At 36.7% G+C, this 12,037-nt stretch overlaps 1 protein-coding gene across 1 annotated transcript; it reads right to left on the bottom strand.

Moving 5' to 3' along the window:
• Positions 1-6,877: 6,877 nt before the first annotated feature.
• On the bottom strand, positions 6,878-11,289 carry LOC113755559. Its single transcript, XM_027299535.1, has 11 exons — positions 11,139-11,289; positions 10,102-11,073; positions 9,056-10,026; positions 8,608-8,932; positions 8,425-8,517; positions 8,261-8,314; positions 7,899-7,954; positions 7,550-7,760; positions 7,216-7,432; positions 6,972-7,065; positions 6,878-6,886 (listed from the first exon to the last, which is right to left on the bottom strand). Exons 1-11 carry the CDS (start codon positions 11,287-11,289, stop codon positions 6,878-6,880), a joined length of 3,153 nt encoding a protein of 1,050 aa, XP_027155336.1.
• Between the last annotated feature and the right edge of the window lie 748 nt (positions 11,290-12,037).

The raw sequence follows: 12,037 nt of genomic DNA, 5'->3' as shown, positions 1-12,037 counted from the left end.
GATAAACAGCACAACAGCAACCCCAATTAATGGGACAGCAATTCGAAAAGCTGCTCGTAGGGGGCTTCGCCCTTTGCCTGGATGAAAGTTAGTTTAATTTAGCTTCGAAAGTCAGCTGATCATAGGAGATCAAGTTTATTAAACTTCGAGGTAGAGTCACTCTGAGACAGCCTTACACAGACAAAAAGCTAGAGTTGAGATCCTCTCTATTACTTTCTCACCATTTATGTGCCTAAATTTTTCATCACAATCTATTTATGTCAATAATTTTACTTCCACAAGTAGATCAACATATTAAAGTTCATTCTCATTTATGAATTTTTTGCCATTCAATTTGTACAAAACACTTTGACGGTGCAAAATGGTTCAAAATTATGATAAAAAATGTAAAGTTTGATCCAATAGCAAAGTTTAATCAATTTAATTTGAATTTTTTAATATACTTTGAACAACACGAGAAATATAATTTGGATGACCTTTTATTTCAAAAATAATATTATAACCATGTTTATTTAGGTGTAATGGAGAAAAAATTTTCTCCAATTAATGGAGAAGAGCCTAACCCAAAAAGCTATGCAAAAACACATTATTTGAAAGAATATTTTTTTTCAATATTCTTTAAAAGTTTTTCACTACCATTTGGTCTCGCATGCTTCATGTTGATGGTAAATGAAGAGAGATTTTCATCATCAATTTTCAATATTATGGATTAATATTAAGAAACTCCCCTGAGGTTTGAACATATACACGCTTAACTGCGTTTGGACCAAATTACGACTACCCATTGTATGCGAGGCTGTCCAAACCCAGTGATTATCAAGAAATGACAACAATGCCAAATATTTTGAAAATAAAACCACACAAATGAGATTGCTTTAGGCCAAAGAATTGCTATAGAAGGAAAAAGGTTGAAGAAAATTATTTACCAAATTAAGAAGAGAGATAAATCACCAAAAATTCTTTACCCTATGCGCTTGTAGCCTTGTGTAGAAGTGCAAATCCTTATTTCTTATTCGCTGGATGATTTCGCACCACGCATCTGTGGTCTTGTGAAATTGGATAGCATAAGTTTCCTTCGCTTTCAGAAGACCACGGATCTGAGATGGGAAATCATCCAACGATATGTTTCCTCTGCTGTGTTTTTTGTTCTTTTGTCATGTATTTGTTCTTATTATTCCATTTTGATTTTTTATGACCCTACATGAAGAATACATGGCAATATGCATAGTTATTAAACTCGATCGGACAAGAAATCCAACAGAGGGACCAGGGCAATGGGTGACTAGTTTAACCAATTAATCATTGGCTGAACTAGTGGGTACTAAATTAATATTTGCAAATATAAAATAGTAATAAAGTGCTTTTAAATACTAATTATTATACTTTGAAAGATATATAATGAACATACAAATATTAATAGAAGATTCAATTTCATTTTACTGTACTTGCACATAAATAAATAACACATTCAAATATAGAACAAAATTGTATCACTTATTTTCAAAGATATAGCATCATTTTTATTATTTTATCTTTCAAAAATAAAATAATTTTTAACAACTCAAATATTGTAAGTTTGAAAGTTAAAAGAATTAATTGTATAACAAAAAAGTAAACAAGTTTATGTAATAAAACATTTAATTACCAAGTAAAAACTAGGCAAGTAGTAAAATTTTATACACATTTAAATGAAAATCAAAATACAAATCTAGTCAAAAGTATATTACATTTTATTTCAAGAACAATGATCCACAATTGTATTAGAAAAAAGAACCCAGTCAACTGGAAAACCGGACGGGCTCTGATTGAACCACCATGTCAAACAGGTTTGATCGGACCAATTCATTCTCCTATCAAATTGGAAATCCTTTTGGCCGGATGGTTGAGTCATTGGTAGGGTTGCAAACGAATCGAACCGCTTACGAGCAACCAAATCCAAAGCTCGACTCGAGCTCGATGTGCTGCTCGCGACAACTCGAGCTTGATCAACATCAAACTCGAGTCGGGCTTAACCTGATCAAATCGAATTCGAACTCGAACTCGATTTCAAAGATATTCAACTCATTAGTTCATAAGCCGACTTAATTATATATATATTATTTTTTATTTTAATAGTAAAATTACATATATATTCCTAATATTTTATTATTTGTTAAGAAAATTATTATTTTATTCCCTTTTTAAAAATAAAATAATTATTTTTATTGGCCTATTTCATTGGGCTGATTGTTTGAACTGCTAGGGTCACGTCAGGTTCAATAACTATAGGGGATGAAATAAAAAGTAAAACAGAAAATCCATTGTGAAACAAATGTAAAAAAATTTTGTTTGGCAAGAAAACAATGATAGGATTTATAGTGGAGGAGAAAGGGAATTTGAATCTAAGATCTCTAAATTCTAAGGTCTCAACCTTAGCCACTAAGCATATAGTACGTTACCTCATGATCTCCTTGTGCATGTGAAATTATCCTATAATCCTGGCCCCTTGAACTTTCTTGGAAAGTGGATCACTGATTTTTCCTTTTTAGGCTAAATTAACTTCAAAGAGGGTAAATATGGTATTGGTTGATTTCAATGCTAATATTTGTCTTGTATATTTTTTTCTCAGCTATTTTCTACTTTGGGTTCTTGAACTATAGACATACTGCCACTTTAATCATTAAATTTCAAAGTTGAGTACTTTATTTCTTATAATATGAAATTCATCCTACTTTAGTTCTTAATAATTGTATTCAAAATTTTGACAGCTAGTGTTGGGTGTCAAACCAGCAAAAATAAAATTCCTACTCTTAAGTCACGAATTAAGTCCACTATGGTACTGGAGCAGGGACTTAGGCTGTGCAATGGGTTACTAGCTTCACCCTGGTGCCAGAGTTTGCTTGATCCGATATACCAAAGTATATTAATTACGTTAAAGACAAAATTCGAATATAGCAGCGAGCAGGGTCGAATCCACAGGGACTTGGGAATTTATTTTGAATGAATGTAACATTAAATAAAAATGGGGGAAGTTGATATGGAACTGTCTAATTTAATTGCTCAAATTAAAAATATAAAGTAAATTGACGGAAGGAAAATCTCTAGTCAAAGGTATAATCTCCACTTATGGTTCGAATCACTGATCACAGATGCAGAGATAAAATCTTTCATTTACAAATAAACTGGTTATGGTTGTCAACAAGCTCTGACAACCTGCCTAACCTTCCTGATTCGATAACCACAACAAGCTCTGTAGTTATTGCCCTAGCCAATTAAGCAGTCCTAAACACGCTCTTAGGATTTAACCTATTGACAGCATTAATCATTAGACTGGCCACCAATTATAACCAACAAACACACTCGCTCGGTTTATTTAGGCTATATCATATATTTCCGCAACAACGACTCAAAAGTTTCTACTACAATTGAATCATATCACTTGCCACATGCCTTAAAATTACCCAACAATTACGGATTGAGCACTCTTAGATGGCTGTTAATTACTCACACAATTAAACAGTGATCAAGTATTTAATTGCAAGAAATAATCATATGCATAAGTGAACAGGAAATATATAAATACTTGCAAATTAAAGAACGTAGGGAAATCAATTCGATCTCACAGTTTTGTCGAACCAAAGCTTCGATTTAACCTCTGACTAGATGAAGAAATTAGCCACTCCTCATAGTTGAATTGCAGCCAAAAGTACTGGATTGCAAAGGCATTGCGTTTTTACTAGAAAGCAAGGAATAAAAGATGTTTTTCCCGTTGGGGAATATTGTCGAACACCTGGCGTGTGTCAGAGGCCAGTCCAGAGAAAGGAAACTAGAACTAAACTAAAAAGCTAAACTAGAGGTCCCCCCTTGCTTCTGTACGTCCTCCCTTAAAAAGCCAAAAGTAAGATGACTAAAAGCTATCTCCGGTGGTCCCCACACATGTGGACAAAGTCTCCAAAATTACTCCTTCTTCCAAGTATCTCTACGTTGCTTTCTTTTAAGAGCCCAAATGACTTATAGCTTTGTGGTCCCCACCAATCCAAGGCCTAAGGATTGAAGCCCTTAGAAGTCTCCATATTCTCCATAAAGTCCCTCCTTTTTGGTAGTTTTCTGCTTCATTCCTGAAATTAAGTCCCGATACCAAATATGAGTAAATATCAGCAATTAACACAATATTTGTCAGGGATAGAAGGGAAAATTAATAATTAAAATACCAACAATTAACACCCTATCAATTCCCCCCACACCTAAACCATGCTTGTCCTCAAGCATGAGAACAAGAAACAAACACCAATATTTGATAGTGGCTATTGCTCTATCCAACAAATTGCCAAGATACCAAGAAAAATAATATTCAAGCATCAATGGTCAAGTCCAAGAAACATCACTCCGGTTAGCTTCTAAACCACAAATGCCTCTAATTCCAGGTTAACTAATCTAAGAAAAAGGAATGACACACAACAGTTATCAGCAAATGGTCCAACTATTAACCAAAATCTCAACATTAAATCCATAATTCGGCAAGCTGACTTTTATTACACACTAACACAACCTTCAACTTTTTTTCACATTTTTTCTACTTTTCTCTCCTTTTTTTTTTCTTTCAATAGTAACAAAAGACTTAGTCGCTAGCCATTTGAGCCTTTTGACGCGAACTCCAACATTGGCCAGATGAAGGAGCCCGGTTACTCAGCTTCTATCGCCACGTGACCACGTACTCATAGAAGTTACTACCTTTTGACGCGAGAATCAACACTTTTAGGTGCAGATCCCCGGTTACTCAGTAGTAACTAATAGCGGAGTACAGTCAAGTTTATTCATAGCTAAAAATCACAAAAACTCAATATAACACAAAAACCAAAAGAAAGCTTGCATCAGCTAGCCTCATTTTCAAACATGGAGAACTAAAGTTAATAACCGGACCAATTCACACGAAAATGCCAATAATCATTCCCTATGCCTAGGAAAGTTAACCAAAAATTATAAGAAGAGTAAAACAATCATTGATATTCACCAAAGAGATGTTTTTGGATTCAACCACATTAACTTGGTACCCTTTTATTATTAAAACTTGGCAATAGCAGAAATAGAGGCAACAATCCAACATCAAACTTGGCATCACATACGAGCTAATCACTAAAAAGAAGAAAAAGAAAATGAATGAAAGACACTAGCACGAAAAAGAAAATGAATGAAAGACACTAGCACCATAACTGCTCCCCCCACACCTAAATCCTACATTGTCCTCAATGTGACAAATAAAAAGCAAAAGTGAAGCAAAAGTGAGAGGGAAAGCAACCACACTTCCCTGAAATCGGGGCATAGTGAAGGGCGAGGTGGAAACGGAGGTGCAAAGCCTGTAAGAAACAGAAACTGCGCCAAATCATGTGCCATGCCGGCGACATTGGCATCGACGTTGACCATGCGAGCCTCCAAAGTCTGAACCTGGAAAACTAAGAAGAGAGGAAGAAATGAGCTGAAATCGCGTTTCTGAAGCCTTTGTTGGGACACATAAAACGCGATTGAAAACGCGCCTTCAACTCGCGTTTTATAAGTCGCGTTTCCTTCACAAATCTTGCAGGAATGAAAACGCGATTGAAAACGCGCCTTCAACTCGCGTTTTCTAAGTCGCGTTTTATGCACAAATCTCGCAGGAATGAAAACGCGACTGAAAACGCGCCTAAAACTCGCGTTTTTAGTCGCGTATCACGGTGGCTTTCGGACGATTCTGATTGTGAGCTTCCTGCACGTCATCACGCGGGCACGTCAAGACTGAATGGCACCTATAAATCGGCAAAAATGAAAACTGAAACCCAAAATTAGTCGAATTCAAGGAGAACACTTCTAAACTACCACATGGAATTGAACAAACAATTAAAAGGAACAATTGGGTTGCCTCCCAAAAGCGCCTTTCTTTAATGTCTTTGGCTAGACAAAATAATGCTTCAATCAGAGAGTTCAGGCACTGCAAGGGTCATCTCCTCAACATTATTAACTTGAAATCCTTCATAAAAAGGTTTGAGACGATGACCATTAACCTTAAAAATCTTGTCAGTGTGAAGACTTTGAATTTCTACTGCACCATGAGGAAACACATTAGTCACAATAAAAGGTCCAATCCAACGAGAACGCAATTTACCAGGAAAAAGTTTAAGTCTAGAGTGAAAAATGAGTACTTTTTGACCAATACAAAAAATTTTCCTTGAAATTGCTTTATCATGAAATGCTTTTGTCTTCTCCTTATAAATGCAAGAACTCTCATATGCATCATTTCGGATTTCCTCCAACTCTTGCAATTGCAACTTCCTGTGTTCTCCAGATTCATCCATCCGCATATTATAATTTTTAACTGCCCAATATGCCCTATGTTCCAATTCCACAGGTAGATGACAAGGTTTGCCAAAAATTAATCGGTAAGGAGACATACCTATGGGGGTCTTAAAAGCTGTACGGTAAGCCCAAAGTGCATCATCTAAGCGCAAACTCCAATCCTTTCTATTGGGATTCACCGTCTTTTCAAGTATCGACTTGATTTCTTTATTGGAGATTTCTGCTTGACCACTAGTCTGCGGATGATAGGACGTAGAAACCCGGTGAGTGACGCCATATTTCTTCAACAATGCTTCCATTACTCGATTGCAGAAGTGTGTCCCTCGGTCACTGATAATTGCTCTTGGCGTGCCATACCTGACAAAAATATGAGATTTAATAAAATCAACTACAACCTTAGCATTGTCAGTCCTAGTTGCCTTAGCCTCTATCCACTTTGAGACATAATCAACTGCAAGTAATATATACATATTACCAAAAGAGGAAGGAAATGGACCCATAAAATCTATACCCCATATATCGAAAATTTCACAAACCAGTATAGGAGTAAGAGGCATTTGATCTCTATGGCTTAAATTACCTGTCTTTTGACAATTTGCACATGATTTACAAAATAAGTATGCATCACTAAACAAAGTTGGCCAAAATAAACCACACTCTAAAACCTTTCTTGCAGTTCGCTTAGGGCCAAAATGTCCACCACACGCATATGAGTGACAAAAAGATAAAATTGATGGAACCTCTTCTTTAGACACACACCTGCGAATAATTTGATCAGAACAATATTTCCACAAGTATGGTTCATCCCACACATAATATTTAACATCACTTTTAATTTTTTCCTTTTGAGCTCTAGACAAATCATTAGGTAGCGTTCTAGTAACCAGATAATTCACTAAATCAGCATACCAGGGAGTTGTCTTTTGAACTACAAAAAGATGCTCATCTGGAAAATTATCCTTCAAGGGAGCAGGTCCTTCACTATTGATCAAACGACTGAGATGATCAGCAACCATATTTTCGGCACCCCTTTTGTCTTTAATTTCCAAATTAAATTCTTGCAGTAGGAGAATCCACCTTATAAGTCGTGGTTTGGCCTCTTTCTTGTTGAGCAAATATTTCAAAGCTGCATGGTCAGAATAAATAATGACTTTAGTGCCAAGTAAATAAGAACGGAATTTTTCTAAAGCAAAAACAATAGCTAAAAGCTCCTTTTCCGTAGTCGAATAATTGCACTGGGCACCATCCAATGTCCTCGAGGCATAATAAATTACATAAGAAGCTCTGCCCTCCTTCTGGCCAAGTACTGCACCAACAGCAAAATTGCTGGCATCACACATTATCTCGAAAGGAAGACTCCAGTTTGGTGGTCGAACCACTGGTGCTGAAGTCAATGATCCCTTGAGCGTGTCAAATGCACTCTTGCAATTATCATCAAAATGAAATACCACATCCTTTTGAAGTAATTTGCATAGAGGATGGGATATCTTTGAAAAATCTTTGATGAAACGCCTATAAAAACCTGCATGGCCAAGAAAAGAGCGAACTTCCCGCACACTTGCAGGGTAAGGTAAACATTTGATAATTTCTACCTTAGCCTTATCTACCTCAATTCCTTTTGCAGATACCACATGGCCTAAAATTATGCCTTGATCCACCATAAAATGGCATTTCTCATAATTTAAAACAAGATTAGTCTCAATGCACCTTTTAAGAATTTTTGTGAGGTTAGTTAAACATTCATCAAAAGAATTACCATAGACAGTAAAATCATCCATAAACACTTCTATGATATTCTCCACATAATCAGAAAATATACTAACCATACACCTTTGGAATGTAGCAGGCGCATTACAAAGACCAAAAGGCATTCGTCTATAGGCAAATGTACCAAAAGGGCAAGTAAATGTGGTTTTCTCTTGATCTTCAGGCGCCACTGGAATTTGTAGAAAACCTGAAAAACCATCAAGACAGCAATAATGAGATTTTCCTGCAACCTTTCCAACATCTGATCAATAAAAGGCAATGGAAAATGATCTTTACGAGTTAATGCATTTAATTTTCTAAAATCGGTACAAACTCTCCACCCATTTTGAACTCGAGTGGGCACTAACTCACCTTTAGGATTTTCAATAACAGTAATTCCTGTCTTTTTAGGAACTACTTGAACAGGACTTACCCACTTACTATCCGAAATGGGATAGATTATACCTGTGTCAAGAAGTTTTAAAACTTCTTTCTTCACTACCTCCATCATTGGTGGGTTCAATCTCCGTTGAGCCTCTCTCGAAGGCTTAGCACCATCTTCTAACAAGATGCGATGCATGCAAGTGGCTGGACTTAATCCTTTTATGTCATCCACTGTCCATCCTATTGCCTCCTTGTGGTCCTTCAACACCCGAATTAGTTTTTCTTCCTCTAAAGCAGTCAATTTACTGGAAATTATTACTGGGAGTGTATCTCCATCTCCCAAGAATGCATACTTTAAATTATCCGGTAACTGCTTTAATTCCACATTCGGGGCTTGCACAATAGATGGCAAAAGCTGTGAATGAGACAGAGGTAATTCCAAGTAAGACACATTGGAAAATTCTGGACAAAGAGAATTCAATTCAAAAATAACTTCCTGCAATTCAAAAGGAAAAACAAACTTCCCTTTTATCTTTTGCAAATTTTCCTGACAGAGACCAGTAGAAATAGCAACCTTCAACGCATCGTCATTATTAAATTCAAAATTTTGCTGCGCCAAAGAATCAATTACATCTATAACAAAAATTGAATGAGATTCACCAGGATATTTCATGGCATCATAAATACTAAATTTAATAACATCACCATCAAATTCCATAGTCAATGTGCCAGTGAAAACATCAATTTTTGTTCTAGCAGTTTTCAAAAATGGTCTCCCTAACAGTATTGGAGATGAATTAGAATTATCATCCTCCATATCAAGCACATAAAAATCTGCAGGAAAAATCAAATTATCAATTTGCACTAAAATATCCTCCAAAACTCCATCAGGATAGGCATTTGATCGATCAGCCAGTTGAATTATTACGCCCGTCTCTTTTAAAGGCCCAATGTTCATCAAATTATAAATAGAACGAGGCATAACATTTATCGAAGCACCCAAATCCAACATAGCTTTTTCAATTTTAATATTACCTATTTTGCAAGGGACAGTAAACATACCTGGGTCCTTGCATTTAGGAGGCAATTTTTTCTGCAAAACTGCCGAAACATTTTCTCCCATATGCACTTTCTCGTTTCCTTTCAACTTTTTCTTACCAGTGCATAACTCCTTCAAAAATTTAGCATATCTAGGAATTTGCTTAATTGCATCTAAAAGAGGGATATTTACCTCAACTTTTCGAAAAGTGTCCAAAATCTCCTGTTCTTGCTCTTGCTTTTTGGACTTTGCCAGTCGACTAGGAAATGGAGGCGGAGGTGTAACCACTTGTGTTGATTTTTCTCCAAAATCTGGTTGTTCCAAGGCTCTAGGTTGAGACACATTCCCCTCTTTTTCGAGCTCTTCCTCGATTGCTTGTTCAGAAATTTTCTTGCTCGGCTCAGGCAACTCTTTGCCACTTCTTAATGTGATGGCACTAGCATTTTGCTTGGGGTTGACAATTGTCTGCGAAGGTAGCTTTCCAGATAATTGGGATTCCAATCTATTGACTGTGGAAGCTAACTGGCTCATTTGATTCTCCAAATTATGAATGCTAGTTTTCGTCTCCTGTTGAAATTGTTGAGTGTTAGTAGCCAAAGATTTCACAATATCCTCAAGTGACATACCTGATTTAGGAGCAGGTTGTTGCTGTGAAAGTTGAGGTCTAGGTTGATATTGTGACTGATGTGGAAATCCTGGTGGCCTTACTGCATAATTAAAATTAGGATGATCCCTCCATCCTGGATTATAGGTGTTTGCATAGGGATCATACCGTCTCTGAGGTGGTCCTGGAAATCCAACTGCATTAGCCTGCTCAGTCGAATCATCTTGGAGTGTGGGGCACATATCTGTTGGATGACTCGAACCATAGCAGATTCCACATGTTTTCAATTGCTGCATTTGTCCTATAGCTAACTTTTCAACCAAAGAAGTTAGACAATCTAATCTTTGCTCTATTGAAGAATTACTTACCTCATTGACTCTACGAGTCGTGTTATCCTGCCTGTCTCCAAATTGTTGAGCATTTGCAGCCATACTCGATATCAAATTTCTTGCCTCCGTGGGTGTTTTATTCACTAAGGAGCCCCCACTGGCAGCATCAATAATTCTTCTGTCAGTTTGGGACAGACCCTCATAAAAATACTGGATGAAGAGTTGGTCAGGAATTTGATGATGAGGACAACTAGCACATAGTTGCTTGAATCTTTCCCAATATTCATGTAGAGTCTCTCCATTGAATTGTCGAATTCCACAGATGTCTTTCCTAATGCTTGCAGCTCGGGATGCAGGAAAGAATTTTTCTAGAAAATGCTTCTTCATGTCTGTCCATGTGGATATTGACCCAGAGGGCAGATAATAGAGCCAATCCTTAGCTTTATCGGCTAAGGAAAATGGAAAGGCTCTTAATTTAATTTGCTCCTCTGTGACTCCCTGGGGTTTCATTGTCGAGCAAACCACATGGAATTCTTTGAGATGCTTGTGGGGATCTTCACCTGGTAAGCCATGAAAAGAAGGAAGTAAATGGATTAGTCCAGATTTTAACTCAAATGCAACCTCTAATGTAGGATAAGTAATGCATAGGGGCTGTTGATTTAAATCTGGTGCAGCCAATTCTCTCAATGTCGTTCATTAGCCATGGTGCTATTTATCTCTTCCGTCTCACTAAATGAATCCACAAAATCTACTACTGAATTATGTCCAGTAGATGAGGAGGATGCCTCTGCTCGTTCTCTTGTTGCTTTTCTCAATGCACGAGCAGTCTTCTCTATCTCAGGATTATATTGCAGTTCACCTGTACGAGAAGATCTAGGCATAAACCAGTAACAATAAAAATAAAAATAAAAAATAAACAAAGAAAATATAATTCAAAGAAAATAAATTTATTTTGACACCAAGTCCCCGGCAACGGCGCCAAAATTTGTTGGGTGTCAAACCAGCAAAAATAAAATTCCTACTCTTAAGTCACGAATTAAGTCCACTATGGTACTGGAGCAGGGACTTAGGCTGTGCAATGGGTTACTAGCTTCACCCTGGTGCCAGAGTTTGCTTGATCCGATATACCAAAGTATATTAATTACGTGAAAGACAAAATTCGAATATAGCAGCGAGCAGGGTCGAATCCACAGGGACTTGGGAATTTATTTTGAATGAATGTAACATTAAATAAAAATGGGGGGAGTTGATATGGAACTGTCTAATTTAATTGCTCAAATTAAAAATATAAAGTAAATTGACGGAAGGAAAATCTCTAGTCAAAGGTATAATCTCCACTTATGGTTCGAATCACTGATCACAGATGCAGAGATAAAATCTTTCATTTACAAATAAACTGGTTATGGTTGTCAACAAGCTCTGACAACCTGCCTAACCTTACTGATTCGATAACCACAACAAGCTCTGTAGTTATTGCCCTAGCCAATTAAGCAGTCCTAAACACGCTCTTAGGATTTAACCTATTGACAGCATTAATCATTAGACTGGCCACCAATTATAACCAACAAACACACACGCTCGGTTTATTTAGGCTATATCATATATTTCCGCAACGACGACTCAAAAGTT

The sequence above is a fragment of the Coffea eugenioides genome, unplaced genomic scaffold, assembly GCF_003713205.1.
Source record: "Coffea eugenioides isolate CCC68of unplaced genomic scaffold, Ceug_1.0 ScVebR1_1573;HRSCAF=2446, whole genome shotgun sequence".
Taxonomy (NCBI): domain Eukaryota; kingdom Viridiplantae; phylum Streptophyta; class Magnoliopsida; order Gentianales; family Rubiaceae; genus Coffea; species Coffea eugenioides.
The sequence above is the reverse complement of the archived record's forward strand: the minus strand, read 5'-3'. Positions and strand labels throughout refer to the sequence as shown.